At 46.4% G+C, this 17347-nt stretch overlaps 1 protein-coding gene across 1 annotated transcript in view; it reads left to right on the plus strand.

The window, feature by feature from the left end:
- Lmntd1 (lamin tail domain containing 1) overlaps window positions 1–17347 on the plus strand; it is a 59088-nt gene that overhangs the window by 33017 nt on the left and 8724 nt on the right. Inside the window, exons 8-9 of the mRNA XM_027430190.1 lie at window positions 6717–6759; window positions 7293–7452. Of these exons, the coding sequence (XP_027285991.1) occupies window positions 6717–6759; window positions 7293–7452 (203 nt within the window). The remainder of the gene's footprint in view (window positions 1–6716; window positions 6760–7292; window positions 7453–17347) is intronic.

Here is a 17347-nt window from a genome sequence, read left to right on the forward strand (position 1 = left end):
ATCCTCATGCCAGCCAGACTGCAAGGACACACATGAAATATGTACAAGGTCCATTTCGTGCCCACAAAGTACTCTGGAAGATGGGCAGTGAAGACTTCCTTCCTTCTAGATCCATGCTACTGCCTGTGGCAAGCCCCTTAGAACCATAGGTATAACCCAGCCCCAGGAATATCCAGCAAGTTCACACCAGTCTGTGCCAAATAGGATCCTGATTCACTGGGATCAGGAAACTATGCATTGTTGTAGAACAATCTTGGTACACTGTAAATGTGCATCGCTCTCATTGGTAACAAAAAGCTGAGTGGCCAATAGCTGGGCAGAAAGAGACCATTGGTAACAAAAAGCTGAGTGGCCAATAGCTGGGCAGAAAGAGACTGGGCAAGACAGCCTGACACAGAGAGAATTCTGGGAAGCAGATGGGCAGAGTCTGGAGCCACCGGCAGGTGCAGAGGGAGCAGGAGATGAACATGCCATGTTTAATAAAGGTACTGCCATGTGGGAGAGTGTAAATAAGGAATACGGGTTAACTTAAAATGTAAGAGCTAGTTAGTAGTAAGCATGAGCTATTGGACGAGCATTTATAACTCATATTCAGTCTCTCTGAGTCGGTTATTTGGGACCAGGGAATTGAGACAGGAAACATCCCATAACAGTCCATGGCTGAGAAAATCACTGCTGACGACCTTGGTGGGCTTCCCTGCCTATGGCGTCTTCACAGCCAAGACTGGGGGCGGGTTGTCCTTTGTAATCAAACACTGGAAAAACCTGGTGATTCTGAACTGTCGGGTATGCCTGGGAAGCTTTCCCTGTTGTCCTAGAATGTTCTGCCTGGTTGTTTGGCGTTGGTTTTCGAGATGAAGTCTTCTTACTCTGTGACCCAGACAGGCCTGGAATTACTATGTTGCCAGCGCGACCTTAAACTCTGGTCTGTGGGGGTCTCATCTCGGTCCTCACACCCAGCCTACACTTAGAACACCTGCTTTCTTATTTTTACTTTTCAGCTGTCATATGTGATCTCATCTCTGACACAGAGGTATTCTGTACTTGGTGTCGTTCAATTGGCCATCTTCAGTTTGATGCATGGTTCATATATAAACACCATGTTTATAGTGTATAACCTTCTGCTCCACTCAGTGCAGTCATCTCTCCTGGGTTCAAGGTTCACCCACAGATATAACCAATATCAAATTTTCCCAACCACAGAATAAAATACTCAGAAAGAAAACACTAACCATATGCATTATCGTTATGCCTTAAAGAAACAATACAACAACGATGCCACACAGGACATTCACACCGTATATAGTATTTTACATGTACTGCAAACATGGTTAAAAGTACATGTAAAATTACAAGTGTGGCTGTACAGAAGGAAGGTGTGGGCTGTATGCAAAGCCTGCTGTTTTGTACGAGAGCCTCGAGCATTAGTGAGAGCAGAGGCCAAGCCCCTCAGGTGCCTGGGGGTGAAAGGTGCAGATAAATGACAGTTGTCCACACATGGTCCTATGCCTCCATACCCTCGTCCCTGGTCACTGTGTCATTGTGGCACGGTGAGTGTAGAAACCACTGGGGAAATACCATAAACAGCATATTATTCTATAATCCTCTGCTTAAAAGATGTTAATTGAGGAGGCTGATCAGGTAAGTTACAAAGCCTGCCTGCACTATACTGCTAGTTGGAGGCAACTTGGTGAAATCTCCAAAAAGTTATAAAAGTAAGTAGAAGACTGGAGATGCTGCTGGGTGCAGAGCACATAAGCTCTTCAGGCAGTCTGCTGTACTGAAAATAAATTGCTTGCACACACACCCCTTCCACAGTTATAGTCTTCTCTCTGTTTTTGTTATATTTTGACTATGTCTCCTTTTCAATTACTCACTGATAACATGGGCTTCACAATAATTGAAAACTACTTTTCTCAAGTAGTTACTAAGTCTCCATTAAACACTGACTTCAAACCACAGATCTCTTCAGATTAAAGGAAAGCCAATACTGTAGCTCATGCTAAAATTGGCTTTTCGGTGAAGAGTCGACACTTGGAACATCGACCTGAACTCCTTCCCTTTTTATTTTTAGGGATCAAGAAAAAGAAATCAAAAAACAAAAAAGAAAACAGAAAACAACTCAATCCATGAAAGTAAGTAACTATTGTAAACTTGCTTTCGCCATAGAAAAATGATATTTCAAATTATTGCAAAAACATTCTTGAGGGTCTCACTTTATGTTTGAGGCTGAAGTGGGCCTCAAACTTATGTCCATCCTCCTGCCTCCGTCTCCTGGTGTAATTTCTGAGGTATTTGGAATACCTCAGACAATAGATTATTCTTTTTTTCCTCTGTATTTTTGAAAGACAGGATCTGGTGACAGAGCTCTGGCTGGCCTGGAACTTGCTGTGTAGCATATGCTGGCCTCCAACTCACAAAGATCCACCGCCTCTGCCTCCTGCGCAGTGAGATTAAAGTTGTGCACACCAACACGCCTAGCAACATACCTGTCTTCTAATTTTCCCACAGACATTTCTGTTGCTTCAGATTCGTCAGGTTTTGTCTTCTTTTTAAGTACTGTACTTTCTGGGAATGAGAAGTCATTTGCCCCAGACCTTCATTTTATCTTTGTGGGTAGGTAAGTAATATGTCACTGAAATCTAGAGTCAGAACTCCACATGTAAGCCAACATGATACATTCTGTGTGAGCAACGTGTCATTAGTTGCATACCAGAAACTTGTCTAGCTTAAGAGCCGGTGGGGCTCCGTGCTGGGACATTTTTAATGACATTGAAAGGCATTGTGGTGGTGTCAAGGATAACAGCCCCCCACAGGCTCCAGTGTCTGAATCTTGGTTAGAGTTAGTGGAGCTGTTTGGGAAGGATTAGGAGCTGTGACCCTGTTGTAAGCCTTGGAAGTTCCTAAAGCCCATACCAGACCCAGTTAGCTCTTTCTGCCTCGTGGCTGTGTCTCAAGAGGTGGGTTCTCAACTACTGATCCAGGGCCACACCTGCCCGCCTGCCTGCCTGCCCGCCTGCCCGTCTGCCGCCGCCATGCTTCCCACCATGACTGTCATGAATTCTAACCCTGTGGAACTGTAAGCCTAAATAAACATCTCTCTTGTAAGTTGTCTTGGTTGTGGTTTCCTGTCACAGCAACAGAAAAAGTATCTAGACCGGGCAGTTTTCTGTTTTGCCAAGGACAAGGCACACAGTCTGTCTTTCTGCAGTACACATCTACAGCCATGGAGTCTCCTGTTTCCGGCTTGTTTCCTGGTTGTGGATCATCCCTTGATGTGAGAGCAGAAACATGGTGCTCTCACACCAGCCTGTGAGTGCTCTGGCCTGTGCATCAGACCTAACAGTCTTCTGTTCCCCACAGCTGTCCCCTTCAGTCCCCTCGTGTATACCAGAGGTTGTGTCCGGTTGCAGGGCTGTCCAGTCACTTCCAGATTGTTTCTCTCCAGACCTCCGCAGTCACCTCCTTTCTTTTTTTTTCTGAAGGACGTCTGCTCTTTTACAGACACAGGCCCCTTTCTTCTGCAGCATAACCTTGTCCTTCCTGGAAAATGAGATGGCTAGAGACTCACCATTCAAAGTTCACTCCTTTGGGTACTCTTTATAAACTTTAGGACAGTTAACTGAAAACATAAATCACTCACCTTAACTAGTGACCAACAGCCAAGCCAATGCAAAATTCCCCATGATGTTTAAACACAAGGGGCCACTGAGTCCAGCCTTGGCCCCCACTGATATTATATCTGTCCCCAGAGACCTGGACTCCTGTCTGCCCTGGGACCTGCTTCCTCTGCTTGCCTTAGTCCTTAGTTTTGTGGATGAAATGCAGAGCCTGGGATCTGAGATGCCCAGATCTCACTTCCAATGTTATTAATTCAATAGGAACCAGTTGCTGATTATTGAGAGAAACCCAAGCAAACCCAAGTTCTGCCTCAGGGTCTCAGAATCTCTACATGACAGTGTGCACAGCCTTACTGGCAAACCTGTCTTTCCTCAGCCCTTGGCTCAACTGTGTGGGACTGTTGAGCGCTCTGGCAGAGACTCAGACACCCTGAAGAGACTCTTGTCTCTCAGTCTGACCATCAGAATGTTGAAACAATGGACCCCAGAGAAATGAACCTGACTCAGGAAAGGGCAAGGGCATCAGCCAGGGATCTTATCTCTGGGAGAGAGATTTCACACCAAATACCAAATACCAAATACCACCAATGCAGTATTAACTCACAACCAACCAAATACTGCTAATGCTGGTTATGGTTAACTGATAACCAACCAAATACTGCTAATGCTGGTTATGGTTAACTGATAACCAACCAAATACTGCTAATGCTGGTTATGGTTAACTGATAACCAGCAACAGCTGTGGTGCTCCACAGGCACTCTTGTGCACTGGACTAGGTACTCCTACTGAAGTACTAGTGATAAGTCCTTCTGTGAGCCAAGCTGTGGGCATCCATCCTTATTCATCCAAAGAGCCCACACACTAGACACAGGGTATCCTTACAACCTTGAGAGACCCTTCTTGAGACCTCAACAATAATAGTTTCTCCCGGGCTCAGTTTTCCTAAGTGAGATGTTGGGATACAACAGTTCAGAAAGAAAATGTTCCATATTCCTTACTATGACACCTTGTTACCGACATTTAAAACTGTGGGGGTTGCATTTCCTGGTAGCAGTGTTTCCTGCCTATCTCTGTAATCTATTCCTTCCTATGGCTTCACTAATCATAATCACTTTCTTTCAGCCCCTGAAGTGATGCATCTGTTTCCAAAGTTCTTTGGCCGCCATTCCACCACTATCTGTGTTCCACAAAGGTTACCATTGGCTGGCTGTGCTGATCCTGTCTGCCCAGCTTCTCCCTACTGCATCACAGTGTGCTGTGTGGGAAGAGTGAAGAGGCCAGCAGACTGGGTTCTAGTCATGCTGGTTAAAGACATTACATGGTTTAAAGACAGCAGAATGCCAGGGAGTATCTGCAGGGTTTTTGTTTGGTTTGGTTTGCTTTTTCCGAAGACCAGACCAGCGCTCAGTCAGTCCCAGGCTGAGGCCTCCTACCTGGACATTCTAGTGGCTTGGCCTGTCCCAGAGGGAAAACAAAGCTTTCATCCTGTATGTTCCGTTTCAAGTGTGTTACCTGGTTCCTATATGTCTGGGGTACACCTTAGACATCCCAAGGAAAAGCTGAATGAGAGGTCAAAACATTTGGCAAACTGGTAACCTACCATAGACCTGTTTTGATCTTCATGTTCAAAGCCCAGGATAGGCGATACTTGTGAAGCCACTACGGTCTTAGGAGCTGGGAAGTTCTGCCCAGCATCACATCAACGTTTTAAAGCTCTCACCCAACAATGCCCACTCAGGCACTCGCTCTGTCCTTTCTCCCTCACCATCCCGCTCCTCTTCCTCCCTGCTCCCTCCCCTCTCTTTGTTCCTCTCTCCCTTGACGGGGGAGGTCCTTCTGTGTATGTGTTTGTCTTATTGGTTGATAAATAAAGTACTGTTGGCCAAAGGGAGCAAGTTAGGCGGGACTAGGAGAGAAGGAGGATTCTGGGGAATGTAGTAAAGGGACACTGTCGCCATGTGATCACCAGGAAGACAGGACGCATTCCGCCGGCGTCCTCAATCAGATAAGTCTTTATAAAATATTTAGATTAATAATTATGGTTGATAATTAAGACTGAGCTAGCAAGTAAGAAATCCTAGTCATTGGCCAGCAGCATTGTACCTAATATAAGTCTCTGTGTGTTATTTTGGGCACCCACATGGCAGCGGGGCTCGGGCGGCTTGGCGGAAAGAGTTATCAGTAGTACACCCCCTGGGCCCACACGTCTGGCAAGCTTGAGGTAAAGTGTCTCTGTGCCCTAATTTTGATCCATGCAAACAAACCCCACCTTGAAAACTGGATAGGGGCTCACACTGTCCTGTGGTCTGTGACTCATGCCCAGCCTGCAGACCAGGCAGGTTAGGAAAGACATGTTTTAACCAAGGAGTTAAATATCTACAATTCTTACGCATAACTTATGCTGCCCCCTAACCCTACAGTTGGGCCATTATTTTTCCTTCAGACACCCTGGTCCGTCTGATGGGCGTTTTATTCTCTGTTGTTTTTCCTTCATTTTTAGTGACATATCAAAGCCTGGGGAGAGGAGGCATAAGTGTTACAGACGCTGTGATCAGACATCTGAGAGCTAGAAGAAGGGGCCAGTGAATAATTGTGCGATGGTCATTTTACAAAGACAAGTCTTTGATTGAAACACAGGAGTGGTGGTGCTGTGCCAAGGGAGGTGGGGGCTACAGAGAGAGAGTGAAGTGTGCTGCAGCCTGCAGCACCCGAGAGAGACAGACAGACAGAGAGAGAGAGAGAGAGAGAGAGAGAGAGAGAGAGAGAGAGAGAGCAGCCTCAGAGCCTCAGAACACTGTTGGGAAGGATAATTAGTTTGTCAACAGCTGTTCCTGAGTCTGTGCCTCTAAATAAAGAGGAGAACACAGACAAGTCGCCCAGCTCTGCACCTGGGGGCTGAGGCACTCCGAGAAGATTCTGGTCAGGCTCTGGAGACAGGAGGGGCTTCTTCAGGAAAATGAAAAATGTGATTAAAACCATTTCTCGTCTCTTCACTGTAAGAAGAGCAGGAGGGACGACTTGTTTCTGACTCTTTTGTTACTGAATCATTTGGGGGCATGGGCAGCATCTGACATTTAACCCGTTCTGTCAAAAAGGAACGAGAGACAACCCAGATCATGAGACACAGACTGGGTCAGCGTAAGCATTGTGCGCTGGTCGGATGTCAGTGTTGTTTTAACTCCTAACTAGTAATGCTTTGTTTCCTCACCAGAGTAACATGGCAGTCTTAGAACTTTAAGAAAAATGATCTAAAACGACTAAAAATATAATTACTGGGAAATGTAAAATTAAACCTGGTGGAGCTGGTGACTTGGGGATCAGCATGCAGCCCCATCTGGCCTCAGCATCCTCTGTTCTGGGAATTACAGTTGAACTCAGCCCCTCAATCACTTCACCTCACAACTGCCAAACACATATATGCTGAAGACAGTGACTTGAGTCTTGGTCATCTCTATTTTGTGCTGATCTTCTTTCTAAGCTGCCTTCCAAACAGACTCACCATCAGTAGCCAGCCATTGTCCGTCACCTTAGGGAAAACTTCAGAACATTGTGTGTCATGGTCCAGCATCAGCCAGGGCCTGAACTGACGTCCGTGGCTTCAGTTACTACCAGGGGCCGTGTGGATACCCAAGGTCTGGACAGTGACCTGAGACCATGTTGGGTGTTCCCAGGCAGTGTGTGGCTGCCACCAGGGTCATACCGACCTGGGTGGCCTATGCTGCCACCAAGACCATGGTGACGTCTAAGTACAAGCTACGGCTGAGGGCCACATCTGGGTCCATGGTCCTGCTACAGGTGGGGCCTGTGCTGACGTCCGTGGTCTATGTTGCTGTAGGGGGTCATAGGAACCGAGCATGTTGAAATCTGAGAGCGGGGCCCCTTGATGGATAGCTGGCCCTGCCCCTTGCTGGTCACTGTAGCAGGATAGTTGGCCACACCCCCCATGTGAGAGCTGGCCCCACCCCCCACCATGGGTGTGAGAGACCTGGCTCTGCCCCTTGCCTGAGGGGGTAGTCCCAATGGCCTGGACCAAGCAGCTCAGCTGCCACCCAGCCCCATGTCCTGAGCCTTGAGTTGGCCCACCCCAACATGTACTCATCTATGACACTGGAGAACATGAAGGGACTGGGAATGATGGTCACATGACCCGGGCAACAGCAGGATGTCCAAGAGAGTTTTGGCTATGCACCAGTGATGATGGTGTGCCTTGAACAAGACCAGTGACTCATTGCAACAAGCATTTTGTGAATGGGGCTGATTGAACAAAAGGGTCTACTGTGTGACACACCACAGCACCCAGTGCCACTAGAGGAGCAAGGTGGTCTTTTTGTTTTGTTTTTAGTTGATTTGGAGGGTTCTTCTGTAGGGAATGCCGCAGGGGTAGGGGGAGGGTATGGAGGGACGAGGATGTGAGCAGGGGTGGGGGGAGGGTATGGAGGGACAAGGATTGAGCAGGGGTGAGGGGAGGGTATGGAGGGACGAGGATGTGAGCAGGGGTGAGGGGAGGGCATGGAGGGACGAGGATTGAGCAGGGGTGAGGGGAGGGTATGGAGGGACGAGGATTGAGCAGGGGTGAGGGGAGGGTATGGAGGGACGAGGATGTGAACAGGATTGGGGTGTATGATGTGAAATTTCCAAAGAGTCAATAAAGAATTGTTATATACAAAAAGAACAGTGTGTGTGTGTGTGTGTGTGTGTGTGTGTCTGTGTGTGTGTGTGTCTGTGTATGTGTGTGTGTGTGTGTGTGTGTCTGTGTGTGTGTGTGTGTGTCTGTGTGTGTGTGTGTGTCTGTGTGTGTGTGTGTGTGTCTGTGTGTGTGTGTCTGTGTGTGTGTGTGTGTGTCTGTGTGTGTGTGTGTCTGTGTGTGTGTGATGTCTGTGTGTGTGTGTGTGTGTGATGTCTGTGTGTGTGTGTGATGTCTATGTGTGTGTCTGTGTGTGTGTCTGTGTGTGTGTGTGATGTGTGTGTGTGTGTGATGTCTGTGTGTGATGTGTGTGTGTGTGATGTCTGTGTGTGTATGTGTGTGTTTGTGTGTGTGTGTGTGTGTGTGTGATGTCTGTGTGTGTGTCTGTGTGTGTGTGTGTGTGTATGAGTACAGGTAAAAACAGGTGTGTGCATGTCAGGGGGTGTTCACTTACATGTGAAGCTAGAAGTCTAGTATCTTCTTTAGTAACGACCCCCCCCTTTTTTTGAGATTGGGTCTCTCTCACTACATCCAGAGCAAGGTTATCTGACCAGAGAGCCCCGAGGATCTGCCCTCCCAGCAATGGTGTTTGTTACATGTCATGTGTGTGCCTGGCTTTTACCTGAATGGTGGGGATCTGACTTCATGTCCTCATGGTGCATGGTAAACACTTTTACCCACTGAGCCATCTTCCCAGCTTCCCGCTTAAGGCTGGTTTATTGAAAGCCTTTGGGAATTTATTTTCTTTCATATACTCTCATGCGTGTATGTGACATGTCGTTGATAAAAATGTGTATTATTATATTTCACATAGTCATAGTACACGTGGAGAGAGCGCAAGGGAGGAAACAGTACTGTGGCTGTGGTTTGAGTATGTGTCCACTGGCTGATTCCACCAAGTAAGGATTTGTTTGATCAAGATGCCCTGGCCCATCTCAGCTGGCTCACACAACCCTCCCCCCCACCCCCAGTCTAGGAACTGAAAGGACATGTGCTGGGATTTTACCTATCAGCCTTAGCAGTAGAAGATCTAAGATGGTACAAAGACAGTACAAGACATCTGGAAATGACAACTTTAAAATGCCAAGCCCCACAAATCAAATCTTGGATCAGCAAATCCTTTACCCATTGAAAATCTAAGAGTAATGTACAAAGCTCCTTGCCAGCAGTAGATCCAGTGTAGAAAGACTTGCCCGATGTATAGGTACATCTCAGAGATCAGACTACCAGGCCAAGGGCTGGACTCAGACAGAAATCTGAGAGGGGCTGGAGGGGTCCTGCAGGAAGACTTGAGTTCAGTTACCAGCAGCCATGTTGGGTGGCTCATAACCACCTGTAACTCCAACTCCAAGAGATCTAATTCTCTCTTCTGGCCTCTGAGGACAATACACTCAAGTGCACATGCCTACACATAGACACACTCAAAATGAATCTTTTAAATCTAAAAAAGTAACAAGGCACATGATAAGTATAACTACTTTGTTAGATTGGAATGCATCACTACCATTTTATATTGGCTGACAAACACCTGTCCTCAAAACTGTGCTTTGTGCCGTAAATATCCAGTGGGAGTGTAGCAAGAACCACAAAGATAGATAGAGAGAGAGAGAGAGAAAGAGAGAGAGAGAGAAAGAGAGAGAGAGAGAGAGATCCAGTGGGAGTGTAGCAAGAACCACAAAGATAGATAGATAGATAGATAGATAGATAGATAGATAGATAGATAATCAATTTATTAAGGGATGCTATGATGACAACAGACACTCACGGATACAGGACAAGGTATAACCAGCTACAAAGTCCTTCTCTTCTGCCTAAGGAAGCTGGAAACTAGCCACACGCTGCTTCATGATACCTGACCTGGTCTTCACAACCCAAGACAGCATGTGACCTGTATCTCTCTCCTTTTAAGAGATCACATCTGCAGACAAGAAGCCACACCCTAAGGCCAGTACTCCAAAGCTATTGGCTGAATGAATTCCCACAACATATTTTGTCTAAATAAGAAGGTTCTAAACCTATACAAAACTATATACAATGAGAACAATTACAAAGTATTGTCAAGGAGAAAGAAAGGGTAATAACATACACAAAAGTGGAGCTCCAACAAAAACAACCTCAAGCAAGAAGCACATTCTAAATGTCCAGACTATAGGTAATTGGCAAATTACAGATTATTCCCATAGCTGTCCTATCCTGAAGAGTCGAAGTCTTGTACCTAATGTACTTTAGCTAAGATATGAGAGAATAACACCTGTGACTATCTAATTTTCAATCCCATAAAGACCTGAGAAGGAAAATAATATTACCTGAGAAAGCAGGAAGTACAAGCAAGTGACTTCCAAAAGGTGTGAGACATGACAGAGACAGCTGGCTGCCTGGACAGTCACCCAAAGTCTCTCTGCAGCGTTGGGGCAGCCAGCTTTGGCTATAGATCTAGCATATCTGAAAGACCATTTGGGAGTTTAATTTTAAAATAGGATCCATGCTCAACTGCAAAGAAAAAGGGGTACAATTGCCTGGTTTTTGTTTTGTTTGTTTTTCATTTTATTTTGCATTCCATGATTTTTTTAAATTGTGGTTGGCTTATACCTCCATTTTATTAGTCAGTTATTGAACGAACATGATTTACCATTTGTCATTTTGCTACAAGTAATTTTTTTGAGGAAATAACAATACAAAAAGCAAGTTGCTTTAGAGAAAATACAGAGATTATTTTCTTGATACACAGTGAGAGAGATGCTTCAAGTATATTTAAATGTCTTGAAATTTTAAAAATGATTTGAAAAATCCAATAATGTTATAATGCCACTTGGTAAATATTGGTTTTTGAAAGACAGTAAGAGCCACTTCAACTTAGATTTAATTTTATTGCCAAGTCTCAAAGTCCATATAAAATGCAATCTTGTCCGTTCACCAACCTTCGGAAAGGGCCGCATTTAACATCAAATAACCCAGATGCACCTTATCCTAATGAGCATCTAGAGGAGACACTACCATTTTTCTTTGGCTTTCTGGCAAAAACACCACCATCTCTTTATGCGCTTGATAAAAATAAAGGCCCTGCCTCCTCCCTTTGTTCATCATCGTTTGATGTGTGTGGTGTGGTTCGTGGCTATGTGTTCCTGTTCCATGCTGGTGTGCCAAGGCCTGCGTGTGTCTGGTATAGTTCTCGACACGAGCCTCTGCCCTTGCAGGCGTCTGACCAGATCCCCCTCAGCACCCATCCACAACTGGCTTGCAACTTAAAAGCTCTATGAGCCCATCCCCATCTACTGTATACACAGCAGTAAGGAATTGCCAGGAGAGGAGGCCTCTATGTAGCGTCTGCAAGTTATCCATGGCCGTGGCTTTTTGAGCAGACACTTGCTGGGGTGGGCTCTGCAGCCAGGCAGCCACCTCTAAGTTACCAGCCTCCTGCAAGTAGCTCCAGAAAATACCTTGTGTCTCCAAGCTGGAGTCAGAGAATCAACTCTTCTCTCTGTTGATTCCTCTCTATTTGAGAGATGAGATATTTGTTCTTATCTCTCCAGGTAAAGTCACACAACAACGTGGCTTCGGGGAAACCTTACCAAATGGGGGTGGCATGCCCTCTTCATCGCTCCCTCCTGCTTCTGTCTTGTGACATGAACACATTGTCAGTCCAGTCACTGCCAACCAAAATAAACCCTGTACAGAAAGCTTGACTCTGACATTGATGAGGCCGGTAGCCTCCCCGGCTTACCTGATACTCTTGTCTTGTTTCATGTTGCCATTTTGTAATGTAAAGCAGAACTTGACCCCATCTCTCCCATGGAAATAGCCCACACATTTGAAAGCTCTGGGGAGAAATCTGCAGGTGTTAACAACCACCCATCAATGACGGCCTTACAGAGACAAAGCAGGAGTGGAGCACAGTAAACCTTCGGATGCAGTTATCAAATATTATGAGTTGGTCTGAAGATTTCATTTTCTTTATTGAGATAAAGGTCACACCGTTTAGCTCTGGCCAGTCTGAAACTCAGTATGTCACCCAGGCTGGCTTTAAATTTTTGGCAAGCTTCGTTTCTCTGACCCCCACCCCCAATGAGGGGAACATTATCCAAATTACAGACTACAATTAGATGAAGAATTCTACATTATAAATTTCTTTTTTTCAGCCAAAGTAGCCATATCCAAAAGTGTAATTTTCTTAATACTTTCTCAAACCTCTCTGGTCACTTTGGAGTTTCTCCCACTGTTCAAGCGGTAGATGAAGGCCTGAAGAGGACCTCGAAGGATGTTCACGCTAGAGGTCTGTTAGCATCATGGGAACAGTCACACCAAAGCACAGCTGCTCCAAAGAAAGACTTGTCTCTTCTTAAATGAAAATAATTGAATTGTGTTTTTTTTTTAAAAAAACGTTATTTCAAAACATAAGCGTTTTTGTAATAGAAAAGACTTGGAACAAACCCAAAGGTCTGGCATTTTAGAGACTGTGACACATTCCCACAGTAGAAACTTCACAGTAAACACAGCTACAGATAGGTGTGAAGATAGATTCTATTCAGATATCTGTGACGTGGAGGCGTGTGTGTGTGTGTGTGTGTGTGTGTGTGTGTGTGTATCTGTGTGTGTATCTGTGTGTGTGTATGTGTGTGTCTGTGTGTGTGTGTCTGTGTCTGTGTGTCTGTGTGTGCGTGTCTCTGTGAGTGTATGTGTGTGTGTGTGTATCTGTGTGTGTGTGTATCTGTGTGTGTATCTGTGTGTGTCTCTGTGAGTGTATGTGTGTGTCTGTGTGTGTGTCTGTGTGTGTGTCTGTGTGTGTGTCTGTGTGTGTGTGTCTGTGTGTGTGTCTTTGTGTGTGCGTGTGTCTGTGTGTGTGTGTGTCTGTGTGTGTCTGTGTGTGTGTGTGTCTGTGTGTGTGTGTGTGTGTGTCTGTTTTTGTGTGTGCATGTGCACACGCACATGTGACCCCAGATAGGGAACATTGCTCAGCTGACCTCCACCTTATTTTTTGGCAGCGGGGTCTTGCAGTCAAATCCAGAGCTCACTGGTTCAGTTACTCTGGCTTACAGCCCGCCCAGGAAAACCCATCTACCCTCATCCAACCCTTGCTCTCACTGACAAGTCAGACCTGGAGTCTTGATGACAGGATGATAGCTGCCCACCCCCTCCCCCATAGTTTCGTGTTTTACTTGAAACCCAGTTCCTCCTGCCCTCTCTAATGTCTCCACAACACATTTAGAAAACTCTTCTTTGTGGTCTGGGAGGGCCCCAATCCCAGCACTCTTATGTCCTGTTTCTCCTTTTTTCATTTTTTCATTTGGCAGAACCTCCGCTATACTGTGATCCCAGCCAGCAGTCACCTCAAACAAGTCCTACTCAAGCTTAGTGGTGGCCGTAGCTGGCTTTAGCGGCCCACATTCTAAATGTGACTGGCAAATGGCTTACCCATGATCCTGATGGGTATCACACTGGGAGCTCACATTTTAGCTTAGCTCATCTGCAGGGGTTACGAAGAAACAGTGTGTTACAGCTGCTGCTTTTAAAGGCCTCCCTCCCTCCCTGGTATTGTAAATTTCTCTGCACACTTGCTATGCTTTTAATAATTGAGAACTGAGCTCTAAAAGCCTCCATATCCTGGCCCAGGGGACCTGTAATCAAAAGAATATAATCAGATCCATGACAGCATCTCTCAGGCGCCTTTGGAGACACACGGACTCCGTTCTAGGACGAGCATCAAATCAGTGACACAGCTGCACTGATCTTGTCAGTGGGGCATGAGGAGAGCGGTTAAACCTCAGGATCCTTACTCCCATATCAGTGTCCCTGCTGGTAAATGACAGAGCAAAGGAGGTAGTTGGCGATGGCTGATGTGACAGACAGAGTTTTTGCAAGCTTTTGACCTTCAGAGCCTTCATTCAAGTAGCATTGGGTGGAGAGGGCTGTGTCGCTGACTAAAGGGCAGAAGCGTAGCTTGATGAACTGGGCTGTCACCTCCATTGTCAGCTTCACCAAGGAGGCTGGCACCTCAGCGCAACACCATTCTGTTGTTTGTTTTGGTTTGGTTTTTGGTTTTTCGATTTCTCTGTGTTGCCCTGGCTGTCCTGGGACTCACTCTGTAGACCAGGCTGGCCTCAAACTCAAGTTTGCTTCTGCCTCCCAAATGCTGGGAAGCCTGGGTCACCACCACCCAGCCACCCAACACTGGATTCTTAAGGCAAATACCCTCATTGTCCAGGTAATAGCAGAGGAGACAGACGGTGTGGTCTTGTCTGCCTGTTGGACACTGGAGCATATTCAACTCATAAAGTTAATGGGGGAAGGCTGGATGGGTTGCTAAATGGTTAGGGCACTCCTTGCTCTTGCAGAGGACCTGGGCACAGTTCCCAGCACCCACATGGCAGCTCACAGCTATCTGTAGCTCCAGTTCCAAGGCATCAGACCCCTTCTGCCCCCACAGGCACTGCCTGTCTAGGCACACATACATACATACATACATGCAGGCAAAACACCCGCACACCTAAAATATATATCGTTTTTAAAAGTACATGGAGTACATTCACTATCTGTGCACTTTGTGTATCTACTAGCATTTACAGTGATGGTGGCTGCCACTACCTCAAAGTAGTATTGTGGCCTTAGATCAATGGTGCATCAATAAGGGACAAGCACAAAAGTACAACAGATTTACTGAATAAAAGATATTCATGGGAGTTACCCTTCCACAGTGACTTCAGATGTACTTGTTTTCTTCACTTTATTACCTGCATCCTTTGGGATTTCTTATGAGCATTTTAAAAAGCAAAAGGCCACCTCTTACAGTGAGGACGGTGATTGACAGTAAAATTCGTGTAGCCATCACGGTGTTTGTTCCTCGGGGCCTGGTCCAGCACCTCTCAGCAGTCGCCCTCATCCTGACTTTGAGGCTGGGGGCTGATTTGCAGAGGGGAAACCTCCATCTCTGCACATGTCTGTTTGCACCTGTTGGCGCCTCAAGAAAACACGGAGAATCTGCAAGGCATGGGTTCTGCAGAGGCCCTTGCAAACTCAGACCTCTGTGTTTGTGTAAGAAGCCACAGCGCTGCTTCGCTGATGGCTGCTTAAATTGCAGCAGGGCAGTTGCTACTTGGAAAGTCGTGTTTCCAGAGAGGACGGAGCGGAGCGGGCAGTCCTGCTCCCTGCTCTCCACAGGGTCAGCGTTCCACAGTACACACTGAAGAGCCACACAGGGATTCCTGAGCAGCTTTTTTTCCAAGCGTGCCTCAGAGACGTCGCAGATGGTGAGACTGTCTGTGGGCTCCCAACCCCTAGCTAGCCCTCTCCCCTTCCTCTCTCACCCCGCACCACCCCTTTGGGGTAGGATGCCAGGATGCCTTCAGTGAGCACACATAAAGCAGCCACTCCACTCCCAGGGTTACCTTGTCATCTAAGGACAGTTTTACAGAGCTCCACCCGCCCCCTTCCCTTTGTGCAGGACACTCTAGCATCAGAGAGGCTTGAGGATTGGGGACAGGCCGGTGCTTTCAGGAAAAAAAGCCAGCTCTGAGCTGAGAAAATCATCACTCCAGGAAGCCAACTCCACCAGTTGCTGACACCGGTTCACCCCAAGTCCGGAACGCATCCCTCTGGGATCTCCTCTGCCAACAAACAGCCTCAGGGATGTCTTCAGGTGGCGGTGGCTTCTTGTTGAGGTCAGGGAGGAGACCTGCCTGTGAGCCTTATGTGCCATGTGCCCGCCCTCAGGGACTGACAGATGCTTCTGCTGCCTCGGGACCTGGAGTTAAACTGTCACGAGCTGCCCGATGTGGGTGTGAGAAGCTGCACCTGGGTCTCTGGAAGAGCAGCAAGTGTTCAAAACCACTGAGTTATCTCTCCAGCCCCTGGAATAGATTTTTAAAACTCACCAGCCTTGGAAAGAGCAGGCTGGGCACAGAGTCTCCCCAGTGCCCTCCAGTGTGCCAGGTTCATCTCAAATTCTTTCAACTCTGAAATTAGTTAAATGTGCCTAAAACGAGGAATCTTCCGAGGAAATGAACTATAGACTTAAAACTACTGTAAATTTCTTTTAACTATATGTTTATTGTTTAGATTTTAGTGGGATTTATATTTCATATTCCTAAATGTGGCCCTTCCCACAGGAAACTGCTGTGTTGACACTCCTTTATTCTCCCTCCCTCCTACATAGTTTATGGATATATATATAATGTCTATATGTATGTGTATATATATATATGGAGAGAGAGAGAGAAAGGGAGGGAGAGAGAGAGGGAGACTATAGCAGTGAACCCAACATCCTGGGCTGAGTCCACAGACAGTTACACTGTGCTTTCCTCCCCTCTCAGACCCTTAAGTTCTTTTATTTTTTGAGATTATCATCCCCTCATTTCCCCTTCCCTTTCCTCTGTCTAAACGCTCCCATGTACCCCGACTCTCTTTCAAATTCATGGCCTTTTTTTTTTTTAATTGCTGTTACATAAATGCATGAGGACAGCCTGCTCACTCAGTCTGTGTGATGTTACTCTGTTGTGTTTTTAGGGGTGATGGCGCTGGGTAGCCCGGCTGCGCTCTTCCCTGGGGAAGACCTTCTCCCCCTCAACACTCCTTAGTACCAAAAGTTCTTTGTTTAAGGCTGAGGCCTCTTGAGCTTCCCCTGTCCCCATCAGCCTCCCGTTGTTGTCATCCCTGTTCAAGCAGTGTTTAGGTAGCCATGTTGGTAAGACTTCATGGTTTTAGCTTCTGACATTTCTAAGAGACATAATCTCACAGCAAACTTTCTATTCCTCCATCTCTCACCATCTTTTTCCCTCTCTTCCACAATGGCCCCTGATCCTTGGGTTCAGAGTCGCATGGCTGATATATACACCTGCTGGGCGTGGGCACCACGCAATCTCTTGTTCTCTGCATTTGATTAGCTGTGGCTTTCTGCAATGGTCTTCATCTGTTGCAAGGAGAAGTTTTCTTGGTGAGGGTGAGAACTGCACTTAGAGCTGAATATTAGGAGGCTTTAACTTAACTTAAAAAAAAAAAAAAAAAAAAACGTATTCCAATGGAATCACTGTAGAGGTAGCTTTGCCAGCTTCC

This window comes from Cricetulus griseus, chromosome 8, assembly GCF_003668045.3.
Source record: "Cricetulus griseus strain 17A/GY chromosome 8, alternate assembly CriGri-PICRH-1.0, whole genome shotgun sequence".
Lineage (NCBI taxonomy): Eukaryota > Metazoa > Chordata > Mammalia > Rodentia > Cricetidae > Cricetulus > Cricetulus griseus.